The sequence below is a fragment of the Centruroides vittatus genome, unplaced genomic scaffold (assembly GCF_030686945.1).
Source record: "Centruroides vittatus isolate TY-2023 unplaced genomic scaffold, ASM3068694v2 contig_7, whole genome shotgun sequence".
NCBI classification, from domain to species: Eukaryota; Metazoa; Arthropoda; class Arachnida; order Scorpiones; family Buthidae; genus Centruroides; species Centruroides vittatus.
In genome coordinates this window covers 2,518,486-2,543,242 of record NW_027122442.1, presented here as the reverse complement: position 1 = coordinate 2,543,242, position 24,757 = coordinate 2,518,486, and the positions used below count along the sequence as shown (strand labels likewise).

The window sequence follows — 24,757 nt, the reverse complement described above, 5'->3', positions numbered from 1 at the left end:
GTTATTTCACAACTGTCTCGAACAAGCAAATGTTTCATGTTCGTTGGAGCGTGTTTTAGCGATTCCTGTAATTGTTAGGTACAATATAGCACGAGATTATTATTTTACTGTGTGATACGTCACGTTAAAACACGAAATAACTTTAGTAGTTCGCGACTTACTGATTAATTTCCGATTTCTTCTAATTAATTTATATATTTATAAATAATTTAATTAGAAACAAACGTGTTAAAATCACAATGGGAGATGAGAGAGAGATAAGCCTACTCTAACGATGGAGAAATTTCTTAAATACTGCGATCTTTTTCTCGTCAGAGTTCATCTTTTGAAGTGTGGCGGTTACGATAATTAGTAGGTAGGCAGCAAACAAATCTCTTTTCTACAAAATCCTTTTTCTGATACTTCAGCAACGTTGACACGCGCCGACCTTTTCGGAGCTATAATTTAGAAGGGCCGCCTTACAGAACGTGTTTGCGAGGTCGCGGTCGAGTTAAGTGGCCGTAATGTTGGCCATTTCTGTCCGCCGTCTTGACGTTTCTCTCATTTATTTGCTGCTAAACGACGTTTTTCCCCCCTCTGTTATACTAGTAAATAGCCGGCGGAGGTGTCGGTCTTAGCTATTTCCGCATAATTAGCTGGAGATTTGTTTCAATGCTCAGGCGTCTAAACGTGTAAAATGTGATGTTTCTGGTGGGGGAGAATACAAAAACCCGCGTTTTTTTGTTTTTTTTTCGCACGTTTTAATGACTAATCAATCTTCTAAGCGTGGGGAATTGCTGCTGGGTTGGCCGAAATTCCTCTGTTCGGATGGGGATCCTGACGTTTTCTTAGTATCAGTACTAAAATAACCCGCGACTAGACTCGATTTAGTGCACATTAATGTTAAAATTTTTTACACTTTGACAAACAACGCACTTAAACACGGAAGTTCCTCGTTTTTGAAACGTCCTTGCAGCCGAATGATTAATTGGCAGCAGGATAAATTTCCCGAAAAATTTACTTTTCACTTCTAATCGCAGCAGCGATATTTTTTTAGTTGTGCAGCGACTTTTTTCTCGTATCGCTCGCTATCGACCTAGTTGTTTATCCGAAAGCGATTTTGTAATTTCTTATCTCGAGGAAGATTCCTGCAGTACTTAAACCAGATAAGAGCGAGAAAAAAAATGGAATTTGACCCATTGGCACGTACTAAACTTATTCACGGATCATAGAAGAGTTTATTTTCTTAGCGATTGACAAGAAATATATATATATATATGTCTGAAAGTAAAGTCGATGACACACAAATGGTTTAAAGGTCGGATATTCGATACCCTACAAATATTAAATAATACTCGAGAGTAGACTTTGAAACATCGACTATATCGTTCCGCCATTTTTTATTTATTTTTTTTAAACTAATCTTTAAGTTGGAAAGTTGCTCTAATCACATTAGAACCATAAATTTCACGGTGCTCGGGCGAAGCGCTCCAACGCCTCGAAAATCGCGCTCTGGTGATATTTGCTTTTAAAAAAAATCTCCCCCCTCTTCCGTTTTAAAAAGGGGGAGAGAAATGACGTATTTACGAGCCGAAACTTCTTCGTAAGTTGCCAGTTCGATTCATAAAATACGTACGACGTGCAGCCGCAATGCACCGACATTGATTGGACGCCACCAGAACCGGTCGCTACCACTTTCTCCGAAGGGATGTAACGTGTCTCCGTCTACGATACCACACGGACCATGTGCAACGATGGGACGCCAGTAGGATTGCCTATGTCGTTGGTTCCAGGATATCCCGAGAGTCGGGGTAAGTTCCTTCTTAGCAATTTAACAACTACGTCGACTCCGCCACAATCTGCGAGAGTCGCAATGTCGTCCTTTACCGTGGCGATTTTATATTATACATCCGGCACCCCAAGCTGGCGACTCGACTTTGGTGCGATCGACCTCCTCGAAGTTGGTAGCTCCATCAAACTCGTACGACTTCCGGTATAACTATACAAAATATTAAAGTTCGATAAACCTTCATCGATATTTTTAAATAGGTCATTTAAGACAATTCCCCCTCCCTCTCTGGATTCGTAATAAACACCGTAAAAAATTCTCTAACCTTCGAAAAATCATCTCGAACCCATCAGATCGCTCGTAAATTACAGGATAAGATGAACTTAAGAATGGAACCATCCTCGCGAAGTCGCTAAAATCCCTCTAACCTATAGAAAATCGCTTTAAAACCTCGCCGCGATCATTCTAAAAGACATTTGAGCAGTTGAGACTCTTCCAAAATCGCTTCGTCCTCTAAAAACGCTTTGATCCTGCGCGAATCGCTTTACCTTTCTAGTTTCTACGTGGCAAGCGCAGAAAATACGTATCTGTAGTATATTGTGTTTAACTACAATCGGCCCTTAGATGCGCCCGCGTTACGTTAAGGGAAATTTAGATAACGAAAGTGTTACGATCTAAAAAGAAAAGAAAAAAAAAAAACCAGGACATAAGCGCGCACACGTAACAACGTCGCTGGAAACTTGTCAACGTAACTAGTACAGCCGGTATTGCATCATTTCGAGACTGGAAGAAAGTCTTGACTGGAAATAAGCGAAGAAAAATTCGATTAGTGCGCGGGTACGTGCCAGTGTGTAGAAAAACAAGGTGACGAAGCATTCTCGGTCCGTTGTTGTAGGTTAGCCTTGAAGCCACAGAGTGCGCGAACTTTGTACGCGCGCAACACATACTTGCGAGAATAGAAACGAAAGATTTAGACGAGAGCGAGTCCTACTTTTAACGTATTATTATGATGCGAGCAAAAAAATGGCGATGTCAAGGACGCTATTGTGTGTTACTTGCGTGTCTGCGATTAACAGTATAGGGGTAGTGGAAAATCGAATTAACGCCACGCCCGTTTATAGCGCTGAAGAATTTTTCTTAAAAAGTATCGATACAGTTCGTTCGGTCTTCCTATCTTGGCCTTTGACCCTCTTTCTGGCTGAGGGTGCGACGGGAACGAGATTATTAGGTCCCTAAAGTGGCGGAGTCACGTGATTCGCGTCTTTCCGATACGAACGCCGCCTCGGGACGTGCGACGACATCGAAGGCCGGATTTTTGTTTGGCCCGGGGACGAGTATCGTCTTTACATTAAGTCAATGAACGTAAACGTTATCCGTCCGGACGTCAAATAAACGTCGAGTGGTTGACAACTTTATAGCCGCTCCCGTTCTCTTGTGCAAACATTTCTTCATTAGCCACTCCTATTTGGCATCGAAAGGGCAGAGATGCCGCCTCCTCCTTCGCGTTATTGTTACGTGATTTGTGTCAATTGGAAATGCAATTGTTCCTCCGCGCGATGACAATATTGAATCAAACTCGTCGCTACGAAAGTCGCCTCTAGGTGGAGCAGCGTGGGTGGGAGTGGCAAGGATGACGTGTTTAACACGTGTGACAGATGTTTCGTAGCGGACAATGCGTCTACGCGTGTAACGACGCCTGTGGACGCGTTTAACCGAAACCGCCGTTAACCACATACACACAGGTGTTACGTTTCTTTCAGTCGTTACATACGTTAAGGAAGTGAAACAACCTTGAACCATTGGTTTATAATTTCGTGTCTCGTCACCCAACGTTGTTGTAGTTTAAACCGCAGAATTTATATAAACAATAGATAATCGGGTGTACAGTACGCATATTGTTACGTATCGAATGATCTGCGTGCTGTTTGCGGATCCGTTAAGGTAGGGACTTCTACAATTGTTACTGCCAGATGTCTACGATTACTACTGTCTTGTATAATACTGTAACATTACTTCCGTTTTCAGTAACGATCGGTAATTCGGATAGTGGCATCTCTCTTTAATTACTGAACATTCTTCCGAGTAAAGATCATCAGAAACCTATTGTAGAATTTCTAAAAAGCGGTAAACAGAACTGTTCCAGTCGAATGTAACAGAATAATGGAATTGTAATCCATAGAGCGTAACTGTGTTACACCTACAGAAGGAATTCAAAAATGCCGAAATGGGGTAGTCGGTCTTGTATACCAGAAGAAATCAAACCAGTTTTTAGTCATAGAGGGCTGACAGTTTTTTGGAGTGGAGCGGGGGACGGGATGTTCCCTGCAGGGCGCATAATTCAGGGTGCAGGAGTTCGGTCTAAAAGTGTCCACCCCCTTTAAATGCGGGTGTCTCAGGGCGAAAGTGGCCTCTTCGTAGCTCCCGAATTAATGTAGCGAAACGATTTATGCAACCGACGAGCGTCGAATGACCAATGGGATTATCGGCTGATAAGGCTTCAAAGAAGTAGAAGGCAGGAAGTTAACGAGCGAGAGGCGTGCGAAACATCCTTCCCTCTATCTGTCCTTGCGCACCAGCCTAATGGTAAGCAGATTTTCACTACTCCGTAGTCGTATTCATGTGGGTTGTTAAAGATTCTATCGAGAGCGGAACGAACAAATCTGTTCATTTTTAGGGCGTTGGTGGCAAGTGGGTTAGCTCTTCTGTTACGTTTAAGTATGGAATACGGGCAAATACAGGCGTGAACGGTTTTGTAGCGGTTACGATTTGAAGAACACCAGCTTTATAATGATAAATAGGTGGATAAGAAGAGAATGTTTGCATAAAGTAACGACTTTTTTATTCGGTGTCGATTGAGTTAAATCAGTCGAGCGCGACTTCCACGATAAAAAACAAATAAATCCTTCTAAGATAGGCCTTTTATAAAGGTAAGTAGTGCGTGAAACATTCTAGTGCAAACATTAGACCAGTTCTTTAGGGAATATCTTGTTTTTAAGCGGGTTAAATCGAAACGTTTATAGTTAACAAGCTCGGTTAAAGTGGAGAAATCAGTTTAGGTTCGATTGGAGCGTAATCTCTTTTTTCCCACTGCTTATTTTTTTCCTTCGCGTGATAATAGCGTTTAAACTAGAACAGTAGAAAGTTTTGACATCCGGCGGATAACCTCAATAGACCAATCGCGTAATCGGGGTTGTTGTAAGTAGACAGCGTGACGACATCACGCGTGACCGAACCGATAAAAACTGTCCAGGGATCGTTACGGTTTCGCTTTTCTATCGAGTTAATTGTATTAACAGTTTAAAAAATCCCCCAACATCCTACCGTAACTTAATAAATAATAATTTCTATTCATAGTTGATAAATATGGCTGGGACGTGATATCTTATTCCTCCAAGATGGAAGGTTCTCACTGCAGGACCGATGCTTATAGAGAGATCGAGAAGTATTTGGAGAGAGCTCAGGTAAGAAAAAAGAAAAAAACTTTATACATATATTTTTTGTCCTAGTTTATTATCCCAGATTCTCCAGCACAAAGGTATCGCACCTGGGAATTCTCCAGGGCCAGCTTTTGTATTGGGAGAAGAATTTTGCCGGTAGAAAGCCACCCTTAAGCGGATGGACCGAGTGTAAAAAAACCATTGGATGTAGTCGCGGCGGAGGAAAAAAAAAAACGAGAAATGTCGTCCAGTTCACAAAATCCGACCCCAGATAACACACAGCTATCAATTAGCGGCGTATCCGGAACCTTGATCTTTCGTTCAACACTCGGCGCTATTAAAAATACACTCGCTATTCAAGAGTTGACTCTCATCCAATCCTAGAATTTATAGAGTTAAACATGTTTTCAATATAGTTTTTTAATACTAGGAAGACATTTTATCCTTCACAAACTTGCAGCCAAGTTATCGTATTTTATAACCTTTTCTCGAAGAATTTTAAAATATCTGATACTATTGGTTTATGTAATTCTGAAATTCTAAACAATGATTTTATTTAAGTAACCAAATATTTATTTAATTTGAATATTTAAAAAAATAAATATCGATATTTAAACTTTTAAAAAATCTTTACTCGCGATTGGTCACTTTTTTTGAATTTTTAAAATACTGACCTCCGATTGGTTTATATTTCGTCTCGTTGATGTATGGCTGTTTGTGGAATCTAACGACCTGTATCTGATGTGTTTTTAATAGAAACGAAATTTTAGATTTAGATTTAAAGAACTCGATCCAAAATTTTAAAAAAAGAAATAGTAATACAACAGAAGAGTGAATATTTATTTAAAAATTCAAATAAATAAAAAGGCCATTTAATCGAATAAAACATTCTAAAATATTTAAATTAAGTAATAAATATTATTATTATTATTATTATTATTATTATTATTATTATTATTTCCTAAATTTTATATTTCTTAATGACATTAACCAATCAGGTTGCATATTTTGAATTCTTAAAAGATAAAAACGTTACGCAACCAATAAACGATCGGCATTTTAAAAATAAATTTAAAAACCAACCAATCACAAGTGCGTGTTTCATATTTGCCTTCGCGTGATCGAAAATTTTAAAACGTAGTCCCCGATTGAATATTTTTGATTTCATTATCACAATTACGTAATCCATTTACTTCCGTTTACAGGAGTAAATAATCTAACGAGAAATTAATTAGTTTTGTGTACAGAGATAATGGTGTTCTTAATTGAAGTCATCTCTATAATTAACTTTATTAATTAATTTAAAAAATGGCGGAATTAAAGATTTGGACGATTTTTTTTCCTGTCATGCCACTTAAAAATTCCCAGCAGATAAGAGAGAGAGAGAATTCTTGTAAAGAGGCTTTTAGGAAGGAGAGAGAGAGAGAGAGAGAGAGAGATGGGAAGATCTCTCCATTAATTTACGTTTACGAGGGCAGAGTTTAATGAGACAATTAGTTCTAATAGCTATCCCGGGTAATCGAGGTCGAGCTTATTTTTGGGGCAGGAGGTGGCCCGAAAAGACCCAAACTGTGGGTGTAGCTGGCTCTTTTTTCGCCAACGTCCCGGCACTTTTGAGTCACAGAGGCCCGGGTGCGGGTCGACGACACTCTCTCGATGACGTAGGAGACGACCATTACATCGGCTCTTAATGGGGAGAGGGCGTGTGTCGGGCGACGATAGGTGTCGGTCGCTACCGCTAATCGTCTCCACACCCAAAATAGAGTTGACATAGATGGCCAGGGATACGCGTGACTCTTCTCGCCCCCTATCCAATGGTTTTAAAGAAGTTTTTTTCTTAAAAGGAAACTAAAATTGTGCGAGAGAGAGGAAGTGAATTATGTTTTTTTTTTTCCTTTTTTAGAAGTCGGATGTGATTAGTATTAGTTCCTTTTATACTTTTGTATAATGTAATGGATCGAACGTGATGGCTTTTCTGTGGTATAAATAAAAGATCAGTTATTCTGAATATAATACACTATCCTTGCATAATGATTAATCTTTTAGTCGAACACGGTATAATTACATCTCGTACGTGTTTTTTTTTTGTTTCTGTTTCTTGTAGAAACAAAAAACCTGTAAAAGATGTTCAGATTTTCTGGATAATATGCAAAGTAATAAGAATAGTGATTAGCTTTTGCGATAACGTTCGTATCTTAGCTTATTATCCTGTTTATTAATTGAGACTTTTATTATGTAAATTATAACTTTGCGAGAATGCTCTCAAAAGTAAGAAATGAAGAAAAGGAAAAAGAAAGAACACACGCGACTCTTCATTCATCGAGATTGATATCAATCCATCCACATCCGTATTTTTTTCGTACACGTCCACAATCGACAGAAGCTCCTCGTCACTCCGCTCTGGTGTTGTAGATTCGACCATTTGCGGGGTAGAAGGATATTGAAAGAAAAGGCCAACGTCCTCGTTTGTATCAATAAAAGACACCAGCGATTGCTGCTAGATCCACCTTGATGGCGGAACTGGGTTGCTCGGGTTGCTGGCCCGAAGATAAAGTTTTCATCCATCGTCTCGAACTTTACCCCTTTTTAGTTCTGTCGTCGTAACGTCTAAGTATCGAAGTACCGAACACTCCTATAGAGAGAACGGAATCTTCTATGGTTTTTCCGCTTTCCCCGTTCGGAATTCGAAACCATTCTTGATGTATAATTTCCGAACGTATGCGAATTAAATATTGCAGTGACATCAGTCGTTTCGTAGAAGTTGACCATACAGGGGGTTGGAACGTGTCCAAAAATAAACACCGTTTGCTCGATAGTCGCAGTCGACACCAACTGGGACGGCGGCAACCTCGGCCAGGAACATGTTGAAGCGAAGAGTAAGAGACTTTTTTTGCTTTATTACGGCTAATTTTTTATAGTTACATAGTTTTAATAAGGCATCAAACGAACTGGCAACACGTTAACAAAATTTAAACGACCGTCTGCGATTCTTATCGTGTTTCGAATGACATATTTCTTATCTAATAATAACCTTGAGATGCCAACCCAACTTTAGATTCGTTTGATAATGTTTGTTTTTTTTCCTCCGTCGAGAAAATTATTTCATCTTTATGTCCTTATTTTTTTAAAATCGATCTCCTTATTAACTAGTCGATTCTTAAATAACTAAAAATAGGAAAAAATTTGGTGCAGGAAGCTTCGAATTCCTACGAGAGAGATGCACCTGGATGGACATTTTTTTATTGATATATAGACGAGGGAGATTATGACACTTTTTTGTATGGACCAGGGATTAAGTAGGATTACGAGAAGGACATTTTGAATTTGGCCTTGTCAACTTCGATTTGGTCACATTGAAGTGGCATTATCTGTTCGGGATATAAATGGGAGGAGGAGGGATAAAATGGGTCATTCAGCCGGGGTGACTGTCTTTTACATCAGACATAAAATTGTAATTATCGATAATTTTATAATTTACTATAAATGATGTCATACCGAGCTACAAATTATTAGTGATTAGATTATCTTCGACAGATCTTTGACATTATATATATATATATATAAAGTGATTTTAAAAAATGTAACATTTTATTGGTTATTCGATTTCAAATTAAAAAAAAAATCTATTCTGATTGGATGGATTTTTGAAAATTTAAAACTGTGGTGTAATATTGTCTCTGACGTGTTAGAAAAACTGAACTTCCGTTTCCGGTTTTGGATTGTTTTGACAACCAATAACCACTACGACTTGAAAGTAGTGTTTTTATATAATAATAGAAATTGCATTAGTCAAATTTGACTAATACATTAGTCATTGTTTAACTGTCAAAGTTTGATACTGAAATTTTATAGATTTGAATTGTTGACGCGATGACACAAAAATAAATTACGTGTTATTCGTCAAATGTTAAAGGTCACGCGATGATCTTTCACGCTCTTTATTGGTAATAAATCATATTATAATGTCACAAAGGTAGAGAAATTGATTTAAATGAAACATAATTGGCGAGAGAATAGATCAAATGAGATTTGCATTTTACGAAACTTTATTATGAATTATTGCATTTTCTATAGATTAGTTTAATAAATCTGTTTTTAATCAGTTGATGCCATTATAATATTAGAGAAGTATATAATTGAATTATAACTAGAAGATTTGTTGAGAAAATTTGAGTCTTATAGTAGGTGGAGTATATAGGCCTATATATATATTTCAAATCAGAAGTGTCGCGAAGGAATTAATTAAACAATTTAATTTCTGACGTCGTTTCCGTTATATTCAATAGTAGTGATGTCAGAAATTATGAACGTGTTTTAAAAGAAGTGACGTCGAAAATTAACATTTCGCTTTATCCTCTTAAATGATGTATCGGTTTTGAAACAATTGCCCACGCATTTTCGATTGTTTGGTTCTTCATCCACCGTAAAATTCGAATTCATGTATAGAATTATTTATACATATAATAATAAAACTTTAATAACTTAAATTACTAATAAATGATTATTTTAGGACGAGATCTGTAGAGCCTTCAACGACTTGCAGCGTTTTCAAGAAGAGGAACATGTGTGGATCCTCCCGCGACCACCCAGTGGCGATTTTCATCTGTTGGTTACGTGGGCGGAAGACTTCGCACGTCTGGTCGACAGTACGCTTCCGGAAAGCGAAGATTTAATGGAATCAACCCTTCCTTACCGGAAATGTAAATACGCCCCCGAATGTCCACTTTTGAAACGTGTGAGGCCCAAGTCGATGGAGGTTGCCACCTCTTGTCCCTCTTGTATAGCAAACAACCAGAGGACGTACAGGCGTCAACTTTCCACTCCTCTAACGCGCGATGTAGAAATTCAAACTCAATGGACGGACGTTTGCGACGGACGATGGTTAACTTCTCTTACTAACGAAGACTTTAAAAAACTCTTCAAACAATCCAGCGTATGTTCTTTCGACAACAATGAAGATTCTTCAAATGACTACGTTCGTGAAGATTTTAAATTTAGTGACAATCACGACGTATCCATTCAAGCGAAGTTAAGCGAGGAAGACATTTTGGCCTCCGAAATGAACTTCAAGAAGGAGATGATGACGTTCGATTCCTGTGACCTCGATTTACCATTCGAAGAGGACCGAGATTCCGAATCCGAAAAGATAGAAAGATGCAAGTCTGAAGAAAATCTCGCCAGATCGTTAATTCAAACGTGTAAGGAACAATACAGTTCGTCGCTTCCTAAAGAATTCACTAGGAAACCACCAATCAGAGACGTTCTTCCGAATCGCTCGGCGTCATTTTCTAAAGTGGTATATGGGTGTTCTTTTTTGACATACTTTTCGTCACGCGCTCGATTTTACCTTTCCGAAAATTATTTTAAATGTCTTTCAGAGTCACACGGAACTTCGCGACTTCATGAAGAAGGTGGAAAGCAGCGCTTACAGGCCTCCGACTCCCGAAAATAAAGAAGTAGAAACTGATGCGATCGTAACGCGTAAAGATGCTGTCACTCAAACAACGCCTCAGCTGTCTAGAAAGTGAATAAACCGTTCATTTTTGCTTCTTGTTTTCTTTTTAAATTAGTAAATGGGTTTTTTTAATCGATGGATTTATTTGATAGTTCTAGTTTCACTTGGGTTACGGAATGCGACTGTAGTGATCTGGACTCCATCTCTGAGCACAGTCAATTGTCTTTCTCCTGTTCCACCACCACCACTTCCGACATTGGTGAACAGGAAACCACTTCATCGCCTTCTTCTTCGGAATCTTCGGTTCTTATCAGCAACAGGCGAAGTAGCGGCAGCAGCAGCTTGTCTTTATCGTCGGCAACGTCGCTAAAATCCGATTTTAGCGTGCTGCCGGATGATACGCGTGAAGTGGAGGTCACGTGGAAGAAAGAGGATGCCAAAAGTACATTTATTTCCCCTCTTAACGCCAATCAGGGCGATATAACGCCGGATAGCGGGGTGGAAACTATCGTCGTAACTCCGGATCTCATCGTTAAGTCGTCTTCCGTTCCTACGTTGCAGCGCCATCTTTCGTCCAGCGGCGAAAGCACTCCTTCCGGAAATGTAGACATAGACGATTCGGTAAGTTAATAATAATTTTTAAAAAATCGTTTGAATTAAATTTAAAAAAAAAGAAAAAAAATTAAACTATAAAATTTAGCCGTATTATAATTGATATTTCTCACGACGCAAACGGAATATTAATGTTTGATGGATAAACAATTAAACATGCGCTCTTCCGCATGGCGGCTATTAATGTCGCGTGGCCACGCTTCGTTCGACTGAAATAATTCGTAGTTACGAACCAAATCCTCATTTTTATCAACAGTTCCAATTATTCAAAGTTTAGTTACTTAAAGAAATGGCAATATACAAATCACAAATGTCGCCATCGTCCAACGCTATCGCCGCAGGCGATATTTTACAAAAACAGATACTAGGCTAAATACAATAATTTTCTTCTTTTCGTTGAAATAAAAATAAGTATAATCATTAAAAACGTTTATAATAGCCGCTACGGTGTTTTCATATTATTAAAAAATTATATTTCAGCTTTGTATTAATAAAACGCAAACAAGCGACGACGCGATTAGCCGCGTGGTCGCTTGAGAAAACGTTAATTTGCGCTTGATTTATATCGATATTTACGTCACAACCGCTTTTTTCTAAACTCTTCTGAGACCGTAAATCTATTAATTTATAAAATTTTAATTAAATTATTCATAAACAGTAAAAATAATCATTGAGCAAGCGCGTAGCATGGCGTGCATACTAAATATATCGTCGTCATCGATCGATATGTGCGACTCTGCATTCGTATCTTCCTTTAACAATAACGTTTCTGAAAATAAATTTTAATGAGACGCGACGCACGCGCCTATGGTATTAAAGACGATGCCAAATTTTGTAAATAATTACAAATTATATTCAACAGTAAATTGTTTTAAAAAGTCGACAATAGATGGCGCGGTTAACGGTAAGGAGGCCGTTTCTGTAAAGAATAGGTTCGGGATTAATTTAAATATAATAAATGGGTCGTGTCCGACTTGTTAGCGCGTACGTAAACAATATTATCCTACATCGTGAGAATTAGTTCCTTTGCGTGTCTTCTTTCATTACCATAATAATAAAAAATTCAACAACAATTATCGCTCACCTTCGGAATAATAATCGTCAAATTTCTAATTTTTTTCCTTCTTTACGTTATTAAATTTACTACTTTTCTCGTTACAGATATGCTTCGTCTCGATTAATCACTCGAAATTTACAGGTGAGTTACGTTCCTATATACATTTTTGTTTTTAAATTATAAAACGTGGTATGTTATTGGTCGACGGGTATGACGTCGCCCGTCGACCTTGTCGTAGAACGCGACATCGAAATGTAGGCTAATCATCGCTTTTGGTGGAAACGGGGTCGAGTTTTCCGATTCGGCCACGGGCAGGGACCTTAATCGAGTGGATAGAACGCGGCACCTTATTGTTTAAAAATTCCCTCGCCGTAACGGAGTTTACTAGTCTCTCCCATCGCGGTCACGTGATCCACGATCTCCCCGGGCCAAATGTCACGATTGCCGGAAGGGACGGTTCGTTAACCCGGCGCCATTCACGAAGATCTAGTTAACCTCTTCCTCCCCTTAACCCCTTTTTGAACTCGATCTCCTTTTATCGTTCCCGAACGTGGATTTCGGGTATCGTCCTTGACATGTCACCGATAGTATCTACAAACTGGCAATAAACTGCGGTGTAATAAAATTAAATATCGAAATTACACATACGGTGTTATACATACCAGGCTTTGAAATCGTACGATACTTAAACACAGTCACGTGTTTGAAATACAACTTAGTTACTTATTATCACGGCTTAATGGTAGTGTAATATATTTATGATTAGTGTTATTTTACCTTTTGTGATTGTTTCGAGTCATAAGATGAGTCGTAATGTTCGGTGGTCACATCTTAGTCATAGTACCACTTAAGACTCAACCACTAAATGAAGGATAAAGATGACTCAAGACACTTGTACAGTACCAATGTCTAGTGTTTGTGATGCAAGAGTATAGCCGATGAAACAATTATAACACGTGAACAAAGATAAAACCAGTAAAAATGTAGTGTGAACACAACATAAAACACTGTCACATCGCGGTTTAGAATTTTGAGTCGTATATTTTAATACAAAGCAAAATCCCGAACCGTAATGTGACGTAAGCGTAAGATACGTACTACTAAACGCCATATGACTTATTTTTATGCGGCAGTTTTAAAAATGCAACCGCTTCTTACGTATATTAGATGCCGGCCATTTTTCTATTGTGCGGACATCTTTATAAAAATAAATTGAATTCTGCAACTCGCTTTTCCGTTTTATGTAGTATTTTATCGAATCAGCCTTTGGTTAATGGCGGGAGAGTTGACTCAGCTGTTGCATTCTCTAGAAGAATCCAGAAAGGAAAATAACCCGACTTAAAATCGAACTTGTCGTCACGGTAACGGATTCCGCCTCGTTTTTAAGGTATACGTTCGTATTGGAGAAGTGTTACGCGTCGTCTTGGTTTAAGGTCATTGTTACGCCCGTCTGGAGAGAGAGAGAGAGAGGAGAGAGAGAGAGAGAGAGAGAGAGAGCGTCGATCGACTCGATGACATTTACGAAACGGGTCGATCAATGGGGGTCATTATCATTCAAATGGGTACAGAAATTGCATTTTACGGTATGCGAATCGGGAAGAGGAATCGGTTGTGATCGATAGACGTGCTGTACACTCTCTCTTCGCCCACTCGACCGTTCACGTCACGATGTCTGAAGCGTGACAATGGAAATTTTAACACTTGGAGTGGCCACTTGTGTCCGGCCCGACGGCATTTGTTTGCTTAACAGGCGCCCGTTCTTCGGGTTGAAGTGGTGTCGGGTCAAGTAGAAAAGTCTCGTTTTTCCTCGCTGCCCGCCATTGGTTACTAATTAACGCAGGTGTCAGAACGTTTCGCTCTCGCTGCGCCTCTTTCCACAACCGAATCGAGAAGGGGTGCGCTGCGTAGCGGCCGACAATTCAAACACGCGTTTCTTTGTGAGATACGAGTGACGTCAGGAGCGTCACACCTGTTACAGAGAAGAGGCGGGAGCCCGCTCCGGCTAGCAACCAGTCACGGCTCGTTTCTCCTACTCTTAGCATCGAGACTCGCCAGCCTCCGTCACTTCTCCAGTTCCGGCTACACGCGTGATGTTGACGAGCCGCACGTGCCTGCCATGTATCCAGAATCGGGTAAAGTAAACCGAACGTTCGTCAGGAGCTTCAGCGAGAGGTTGAGTGGGAAGGGAGCGATTTATCTGAGAAGGGATCGATGGTGGAAACCCAGAGACTCTCATCTTCCAGGTTAGTGATCCTTCGAGAATTTCTCGGTTTCTTAAACGATCTCCACCCCGTCCTTAACAAAAGTAGGTCACGATCGTTCGTAGACGTCTTTCCAAGGTAAAGTTTTCGTTCCAAAAATCACTCCGTTACGCGAAATCACGTCGTCACGTGACCGCGCGTTCGTCCTTGACGCCAATTAAATCGAATGGATTTTTATAGTGGCACCGACCAAAAGACACCGAATCGACACCAAACGCGCTTTCGTCACCCAAGGGCCATTAAAAAATCTCTCCGACACCAATATTAACGCACTTAAACGGATTTTCCTTTAGTCTAATTATTCCGATCTTGATGATCCTTCGAAAACAGATTAATATGTCTCTTTTGGACCCTAATCCGGATTAAGGCCGGGGGATAACATAAATTACCCTTGGCAGTTTAAAACCTCCCATCGACATTAATTAGCAATCGAACTGGAAACGTCTCTAGCCACTCTCGAGGAGGGTGCGAGGCGATGACGTCAGGAAATCTTGAGAGGTTTCCGGTCGAATTATCGTTACTCTCTACAGAAGCGGTGGGGGGAAAGGAAAAGAAGCGCGCGAGGAACACACGCACCCCACTCGTTTTAGGTGTAGCGCTGTAGTTTTATCAACCGCGTGTCGCAACACTCGCAGCATTGTCTATTAAGGCGCGATGCTCCGGCTAAACTACAGAAGGAAAAAAAAGGTTCAGAAGAAGCGACTCGGGTCAAGGTCACTCTTCCAGCGAATCCAAGAGTTTTGGGACTAATCTATTATATGTTAGTGGGAAATTTGTTTACTTTTCGTCAAGGTTAATTAATGCCTAGAGGTAGTGAGACTATTAAGCGATAAGAGCCGTATACTAGGGGTAGGAAGAAGGTCTGATGACGTCACGGAAGAGTCGATTATTCGGGTGCGTAGGAGGTAAAGGATTGAGGACGTTTCGTTTGTTGAGAAAGGCGAGTTTTGAAATTTGGGTTGTCATGACGAGCGGGTCTCTTCTTCCGTCGTTCGCTCGTGACGGGTGCGTGATTTGAGGCCATTCTCTTCATTAAATCAGTTATTATTATTTTGTACGTATATACACACACGTGTACATCTAAAAAAAATCGCCAGCGACGAAGCGAATTTCAAGAAATAAAGAAATTTCTCGCTGCATAGTTGAATTTTTTAAAAGTGGAATTTAAATAAAACCTTGCACGTTCTGTCACCGATTTTTAAAGAAACGGATAACGAATTTGCGAGATTCGCGACATAAATAGCGAGTCGCAAATTCGCGATTTTGCGCTTTATATTGCGAATCGTGCCGATTTCTCTGCGTGTGAAAACCAAATAAAAATCAATCTCTTAGAGAAGTCGCCGATGATTCTACGCGATCCGCGACTTCTCTAAAAGGTAAATACGATTATAAAACAAACCGCAAATCTCGAATAGAAATAACTGTTGATAGCGATTTTATATGATGTAAATCAAAACAACAAAACAAACAGCTTCATCTGTCAATAAACATTCTTGATATATATATATTTTTTAAAGCTTCTAAAAAATTCGCTCTGATTTTTAAATGTGTGCCTATATTATGTTTCAGTTTATAAGCGGATGTTATTCGAAATCGGAGCAAAATTTTCAAAAATTCTCAGCGATTTAGCAAGAAAACTATGACGACGCGACAAAATCGCTTCTCGCAAACTGCGGTGTATTTCTGGTAACTGGGGATTCCCTATTCTTGTGCGAGTATTATGAAAATATATATATTTTAATAATTCCCACTCGTTCCAAATCCTTCCTTTCATTTCTGTTCATAAAACTGCCTACGGCTGCGATAAGTAAAGCTTTATTTCTCTTGTAATCTTTGCGGATTCTGGAAGTTTATAATCTCCTAGAATGAAGCAAAGTTACGATTTTCTATAATCGAAAAATTCCCCCTATCTTCGACCGATAGTTTTCTAGAGTTTATAGAAATTGTTTTAATTATAGATATAGAATTACTGCGATAAAAAGAGGTCGGAGTTCGTTCGAGTCTGCTAGAGTTTCCTTATCTGGGGGTGTTGACTTTATCAAATTAGTTTACAGGAAGATTCTGCGTGGTTAAACGACAGGTCGTATCGTGTTTCTAAGGTCAGCTACTGTCAAAATGGAAGAAAAAAAAATATATACCTTTCCTTTTTTGAATGGATTTGTGGCATAATTATTAGCGATTATTATTATTATTATTATTTAATTTTTAAATCGCTCGCGACGAGAGACAGGCGAGTTATTTTACGTAGAACTGTGTTTAAATCCTAAATTAGTGAAGATGACATGCGGATTCTCTAGACATCTTTCGCTTTCTCTAATGAGTAATAGATCGATAACTCTTTCGGCATCTTTAAATTTACTGGAAAGATGTCGAAAGGAGGGGATGTTTCATCCACTCCTGTACTATTTCTCGTTTAAAACCAATTTCTTAGAAGCTCTCGAGAATAGCCTTTACTTCGCAAAAATCCCATTTATTGCATCATGTCTGGCGAAATTTCATTTGAGGAAATTCTAAAGTATATAAATCAATTTGTTTTTTTGTTTGCCAGTTTAGTTTGCTTTTTCCTTCTAAATTTCTTTCATTTTATATATATATATATAAGGTCGGACGGAAGTAAACAACGAAAATTTGGACGGAATGGTGATACTTAAGAGTATCAAGGACATTGTTACGTCATGCGTGACGTCGAGCATCAAGTAGAGGAGCCAGGACCCCGGGTCATCGTCCTAATTCAGCAGATAAACAGAATTTTTGGAGTACTGCGCGCGATGTTTGAACAGATGCCACCTTCTTCTCTTTTGCACCTGCGGATACACCCCAAAGGTGTGGTTGTATTACGATGACCTCCGGGTCTGCCCGCACGAGTGGGTGGATGTTCCTGTAAGACTACAACGAACTCATTCTACTTAATACGTATAAAATTATTTTGAACTCAAAAACGTCGGCGAAAATGGGTAAAAATTAACAGACGAAGGCGACAAATAATAATAATAATAATAATATAGCTTTCCTGTAATAATTTTCTGCCTGACGGCGAAGCATCTAAGGGGGAGGAGGGGAACAGTTTTTAATCGCTTTTAAACTCGGCGCGATTTGAGAAAAATTCAAATTTTTGTCGCCGGAAATTTGATTTAATTCGAATCTTCTTTCCAGAACTGCAAACTTTGGAGGCTTGCCTATGGCTTCGAGCTGCAGGATTCCCTCAATATGCCCAGATGTACGAAGGTAAGTGGACGAGGAAATGTTTTTCCCATTTTAGACTCTAGATTAAGAGAGGAAGGGAGATAGTTAAGCGATTATAAGATGTTTTCACGGACAAAAATAGCAAGAAAACTTGCGCTTTAACAGACGTTTAAAGTGAAAAATAATGCGTTTAAACAAATTAATTAATTAATTAAGCCACAGTTTCTCGCATGAATGAGGAAGTAATACATTTCTCTCTATTCCGAACTATGTGGAGCACTATTTAACACGAATGAAATGAAACTGCTCTTTAAATTCTGTCATACTTTTCGTCATTTTATTTCCTACGTTAGTTCAAGAAGTTCATACGGAAAGAAAAAAACTGCACAAGTCGTCCAAGAATCTACAAAACGCTTCTCTATAATTAACTACCATTTCATCAAGTTTTTTAATGAGATGAAATTCGTTAAAATACTATTTTTTCCGCTTAAATCACTATCACTTTGATATCAATGTCAAACAGAGTCGATATTTACTCGTTAAACTAATATGTAAATTTCTGTCAGACGAATTAATAAATTCATTTAAGATTCTCAAATTATAAAATTAAATTTACGAATGTTCGCTGATAGATCGGATTTAAATATTATGTAAAGCGTGACGTTAACGGAAAGTTCTATTAAAGGCTCTGATCTGATCGATTTTGTCAACCGACTCCACTGTGTACACTACGTGACGTGTTTCGCTTTTGTTACGTAGCGAAATGCTGTTTGAAACACAGAATAATAGAATTTTAATGATTTAGTGTACATAAATGGTCCTGTCCGTTAAGTAATTAGCATTAAAAAAAAATAATAATAAAAAATATATATATAGCGCCTGCGAATGCTTCACTGCAAACTATGTATTGTTTTGCAATGAAACACTTGCAGGTGATTCATAATTTAACAATAAAACAAAAGTTTATTTAAATTTTATATTTAATAAATTAATCTTAAAATATTTATTTTCAGAAAATCAATTTCCAATAGACTTAAGAACAGTTCAAGCAGATCACAGCTTTCTAGATGAAGATTCCTTACAGTCACTTTTTAGGTAAGTTAAAACTAGCCACAGAAAGAGAGAAAGAAGGAAGTGGTTTGTAATAAATTTTTGCTGTCATAGTTTAAAGTTCATAGGGGAAAATATTTAAAATAGATAAACTTGCCATATTAAACTATCAGATATCTATGGTTTCTCTGTTTGCCACGTGATGCTTGCAAATTAGTGTCGTGTTTCGGATGCTAAAATTAAAGTATGAAAGCCGCAAATCACACACTCGGTCAATAAGTTAGTGTTGTCCTATGAACTAATTTATGTAGTTTTTTTCTTATTACTCCCACAGGAGACTTGATACCCTGAACAGATGTGCCAAAATGAAGGCCATTGACTCTGTGACAAGACATTCAGTGAGTTCCATCTTATATTTCTTCTTTATTTGTTTTTTATATGGTACTTTTTTGGTTTAATGTTTCTCTGCTTGGATAAGATTCTCATTTGTTTGATACTTTTGGTCATGTTCGGTTGTTTGGTCTCTACTTTCCCTTCCTTGGATTAATACGTTATACTTTTACAGTTACCGGATGACGACTCGGACGAAGAAGAACTCTGTGCTTTGAGTGTCAGCTGGCAATTCGAGAGATCTAATCGACGGTGGTCGAGGGTACCGAGTACTACAGAATCTTTTATTGTGAAGAAATACTCTCCTTCTTATAGCAGTGACAGTATTTTTGGTGAAGATCATCAAAGCAGTCCTGATAGTACTAGAAAAGTGTCTTTGGAAGGACAGAGATCTGCAGTTACTGAAGAAACACAATCCATTTCGGGTTCCAGCTCGGGTGGAACTCCCAGCATAATTACAGAACTGAATGAAAAACCCCAGGTAAAAAAGAGTCTTAGACGCAGTGGAAGTGACAGAATTAAAGAGGGTGCCAAGGCACTCTTAAGACGAATGGACAGTTTGAAAGGAAAGAAAAAGAAAAAGAATAGTCAGGAAGAATCTGAATCTCGTGATATAATCATGGTTACGGCAAACAAAACAACAGAAACTAGTCCCAACTGTAGTACTAGTTCGTCACCAAAAATATCGCATCAACAACAGTCTCCCACTTCCACCACCACAGAAGAAAGCTCAGCAGGAGGCGACACATCAGAAGGAAGTCAGGGGAGTACTCCCAAAATGAAACACAGAAGAAAAGTTTGGCGAATACTCGGTCGCGGTGAACAGAAATTAGATTCAAATTGTGATATAGATCAAAATGTGATCCTGCTTCCCGATCAATGGACTGATACTAATTTTAACAACAAACTTTTAAATGAATATATACAATCAAAAAGTCATAAATATTCAGGTAAACACATTTATGGCAATGTAAATGAACATCCAGCTGATAAAGATATAGATTGGAACTATCTCAGTCATAGATATAAAAAGTTCAGTGATAGTTTAATTTCTCCGGTTTTATTTAATCGAACTGGCTCTCTTGATACAGATAAACAAAAGATATTAGATTCTTATTTGATATATTCTGGAGGTAAGTTTTAATTATATTTTAAGGATATCTTGGTTCAGATAACACAATTCATTTAACATTTTTCATGCTTAGATGATACATCAACAAGATTAACTAATAGTGATCCAGAAATATCTGATAGCATAGATACTAGTACATATAGAGGAAGAAGAGATTCTGGAGTTGGTTCCTCATTAAATAGAACTATTACGTATGGTTAATTTTAATTACGCATTTCTTATCTTTCAGCTAATAATTTGCAGCTGATTGTTTTCCATTCTAAATTTTAGCTCTAGTAATATACATTCAAGATGGCATTGTTTTCCTTGTGATCCCTTTTGGAATTCTGCATCTGAATCAAATACCATAAATGGCAAAATAAGTATTGATGTTTTATATGCACCGCAATTAATGGTCCTCCGTAAATTGTCATTGCTGAAAGTGACAATGCTAATGGAAAAATATACTCCGTCTAGTAGGACTGGATGGAACTGGGCTGTACCAAAATTTATTCGCAGAATAAAAACACCAGATTATAAAGGTACATAGCAAGTTTATATATATATTTCTGTTTTAATTTTGGATAATATTTTTTAACTTTTTCAATTTTTGTAGATAAGATAGTTTTTGGTGTTCCATTATTGGTAATTTTACAAAGGACAGGATATTCATTACCACCTTCTATTCAAGATGCTCTTGTTTGGGTAGAGAAAACATCATTGGACTTAGTAGGCATATTTAGAAAAAGTGGAGTTAGATCTCGCATCCAAAAACTAAGAAATCAAAATGAATCCAATTCAGAAAAAATTGAATATGAAGATCAACAAGCATACGATGTGGCAGACATGATTAAACAATATTTTCGAGAATTACCAGAAGCTCTCCTGACTAATAAACTATCAGAAACATTTATTAGTATCTTTCAATGTAAGATATAATTATTTGTAGATAACGATAATTAAACAAAGAATATAAAATTTATTCATTTATAAATCAGATGTTCCTGAAGAACAGAGACTGGATGCATTGCGAGCAGCAATTCTACTAATGCCAGATGAAAACAGAGAAGTACTTCATACACTGCTAACATTTCTTAATAAAGTTTATCAGCATGCTGGAGAAAATCAAGTTAGTATATTTTTAAAATAATGTGGTACTAGAAAAACGAAATCCTAAATGGTATATTATTTTTTATAGATGACAGCAACCAACCTAGCTGTGTGTTTTGCTCCATCTTTGTTTCATTTGACAACACCTCGAAGTGCGAGTGCTAGTCCAAGGAGGAGAAAAACAGTTGTTGTGTTAGATCAAAAAGAACTGAATGAGAATCGTGCAGCTTATGAATGTTTAACCAAAATGATCTTAGAATACAAGCAGTTGTTTACAGTTGGTATTTTACACATTTTAAAATGTTATTAAACAATATTCTAATATTAATTTTAGAAATTCATTAATCACATTATAGGTGTCAGAAGATATGTTATCAAATCAACACATGTCTTATCTTGAACACTGTCAGCCTGCTACTTTAGAAGAATTTGGAAGATTTGCAAGCAAAACAAATTCTGATTGGAAAGTTTATATTGATGGATGCATTAATAATATGTTAAAGGTTAGGTTTATAAAAATCTACGTAAATTTTCTATTAAGCATTTTCTAAACAAATGAATTTATACATGCAGGAAGCAAGAGATAAATACAAAGAATGGGTTCCGTTTACTCAGACTGATGGTGCAGACATTGCTTATAAAAAAATAAGAGATAATTATCCTCTCAGATTATGGAAAGTGGTAGTAGAAGTCGAAGCACCTCCTGTTGAAGTTCTAAATCGCATACTAAGAGAGAGGTAAATTTTTTATCTATCAAATAAAATCACATCTTTCAACTTTTTATTTAAATTATAAATTTAAATTTTCAGACAAGTTTGGGATGAATCTTTTATTAAATGGCGTGTCGTTACAAGGTTAGATAAACACACTGAAATTTTCCAATATGTATGTCATTCAATGCCTCCTCATCCACCAAGAGATTACTGCATTTTAAGGTTAGTTATTTAGAATTTAAAGTATCATATACGAAGTGAATTTTTCATTCATAATGTAATTTATTCTTGATTTACAGTTCAAAAGTCACTTCTGATCTCTGCAGTAAAACTTTTAGGGATTCCTATATTATGCTTAAACTAATATGGGAAATATACTATTTGTTATTTTTTTACTGATAGAAATTTCAATTTCTCTAAACAATGTTACTTGATGAAAAAATGATACTTAGAATATTTGATGCTATAGATAATAATGCATTATAGGAAATTATTTAGTATGTATTTTTTTTAATCTAGTTTAGTACATCTTTCTAATATGTCACATATCAGTTTAGACAAATAAAAAAGGGACTGTAAATGAATTCTCAAATTATGCAATGGTTGCATTCTAAATACATCACACACATGAATTTGATCCTACTAACACTCTACAGAAGTACCATACTAGTAATGAAAACAAGAATAAACTAAAACCTAAACACAAAGTTTTCTTGAAAATTTTGCAAAAAATGAGAAACATAAAAGACTAGAATTAATTTAGCTTTAATTTCTGATTAAATAGAAATCTCACTGTAAATTAAGGATAAAAGTTGGTTAAGGAAAATTTTGTCTGAATCTTCTCCAATTATCGTATTCTCTTGATGTAGTAACTATTTGAAAAACTTGACATATATAAACATTACCATTGATGACAAAAGAGCATAATTTTGAATTGTGAATGTATTTTGATACTTATCGGTTATATTAAAAGTTTTTGAAAACAATTTATCACAAAATAACTATTGTTTTTTTTTACATTACAAAAATATTTTAATAAAATTTCCTCCTGCAATTTCTAGATTACTGCATTAAGTAATAATGTTTTCTTTGCTAGTTTACAAGGATGTAGGATATTCAAACTGGAAAGAAATTAAGAAATTTTGTGATTGAAACATCCTTGCGAATTAGTAAACAATGATGCAAACTAGAATGGGGAGGGGCTGGATAAAAGAGATAAGCAAAAAAAAAAACAACTCAAGAAAGATAATAACAGGAACACAATCCATACGTCATGACTGCATTTTACATCAACCAGAATTCCCTAAATATAATATAAATACTTTTTCCATTAAAATAACATGTTGCAGTTTAGAGAAAAGATTTATATATTTAACTCTTAATGAACTGGAATTCACTGAAATTTTAATAAAAATTTAATAAATAAATGTAAACACAACTATTTTTTAATCTATAGGAGCATTATACCCCATTTCCAAAACTTGCTTCCACACATCAACTACTTAACTAATGAAATATTAATTGCTTTATTATTTTTACTTTTCTCTGCTTATATTAGGTATTATTTTAAAAACAATTGTCATGAATTAATATATAGTATTACATAAAAATTTTGGATTATTGAAAAAATATGGCATCCTGTTTATTTTTTCTAGGTCTTGGCAAACAGATTTACCAAAAGGTACTTGTATTCTCATTGAAATGTCTATAAATTATTCAAATAAGCCATTAATGATGAACAGCATACAAGGTTTGGTACTGGCTTCTCGTTATTTGATTGAGCCTTGTGGTTCAGGAAAATCTAGAATATCTTACATTAGTAGGATAGATTTGTGGTAAGTAAATTATAATTTATCTGAAAGTTTAGTTTTGTTAAAAATAATAAAAAATTATTATTTATTGTTTCAGTGGTCGTTCATCAGAATGGTACAATAAAGCGTACGGTTATATTTCGGCTTTACAAATGCTACGCCTGAGAGATTCATTCATTCTAAAAAGTGAAGGACCGGAGACAAAAGTTTAATAGTAGTTTATGTTTATAAATATTTATATTTTTCTCTCATGATGAGGGATAATAATTCATAACTTAAATGAAATACAATTTATTTTCATACCTCATATTCCCCAGGAAATTTATAACTTATTTTTGTGGAAAAATAAATAAAAAATAAGATTTTAAATACAACTTGTAAATAAATAATTATTTTCAATATTTTGGACTGACAAAGTGCCTCTCAAAATTATATTTAATTTTTAGAGTAAACTAACTTAATAAGCATTCCAAATTGCATTTATTTTAATTTTCATGTAATAATATGGACCAAAATGTATAAATGTTTCAACCTCATTATATTGTTTTTCTTTATGCAAGAATTGATATTGTATTGTATTGCAGAAACTTGATGTTTTTGTTGTTTTAATTATGCAAGAATATTTGTTAGTAAGAAAAGAGAAACTTATGTTTTGGGTAGTGACATGCAATATGATTTATCTGGTATAAATCGTTTTCTGTTGGATGTTATAATTTTGTTGATGCTGTAAATGTATAAAAGTGTATATTGTTCAAATGTATTGTAGTTTATGAATTAAAAAAAACTTTAAATGATGATT

General features: G+C 36.6%; 1 protein-coding gene across 2 annotated transcripts; it reads left to right on the top strand.

Annotated features, from left to right (window-relative positions):
- Positions 1-1,557: 1,557 nt before the first annotated feature.
- On the top strand, positions 1,558-24,755 carry LOC136980487 (stAR-related lipid transfer protein 13-like). 2 transcript variants are annotated; one of them, XM_067276611.1, is made up of 20 exons: positions 1,558-1,790; positions 5,123-5,229; positions 9,716-10,501; positions 10,584-10,729; positions 10,813-11,281; positions 12,434-12,470; positions 17,744-17,815; positions 18,787-18,868; positions 19,158-19,221; positions 19,389-20,346; positions 20,419-20,536; positions 20,616-20,866; positions 20,941-21,252; positions 21,323-21,453; positions 21,523-21,711; positions 21,791-21,937; positions 22,008-22,171; positions 22,244-22,369; positions 23,803-23,982; positions 24,056-24,755. In XM_067276611.1, exons 1-20 carry the CDS (start codon positions 1,724-1,726, stop codon positions 24,168-24,170), a joined length of 4,521 nt encoding a protein of 1,506 aa, XP_067132712.1. In that variant the 5' UTR covers positions 1,558-1,723; the 3' UTR covers positions 24,171-24,755. The 2 variants fall into 2 exon arrangements, with proteins under 2 accessions (XP_067132712.1, XP_067132713.1); XM_067276612.1 differs by lacking the exon at positions 1,558-1,790 and adding an exon at positions 4,402-4,695.
- Positions 24,756-24,757: the final 2 nt, after the last annotated feature.

Bases quoted from the DNA above. Each gene is read 5' to 3' on its own strand.
- LOC136980487 (XM_067276611.1), top strand. From the start codon at position 1,724: ATGTGCAACGATGGGACGCCAGTAGGATTGCCTATGTCGTTGGTTCCA. The intron at 18,869-19,157 runs GTAAGTTAAAAC...TTACTCCCACAG, and splicing joins TCCTTACAGTCACTTTTTAG to GAGACTTGATACCCTGAACA. The intron at 22,370-23,802 runs GTTAGTTATTTA...TATTTTTTCTAG, and splicing joins AGAGATTACTGCATTTTAAG to GTCTTGGCAAACAGATTTAC.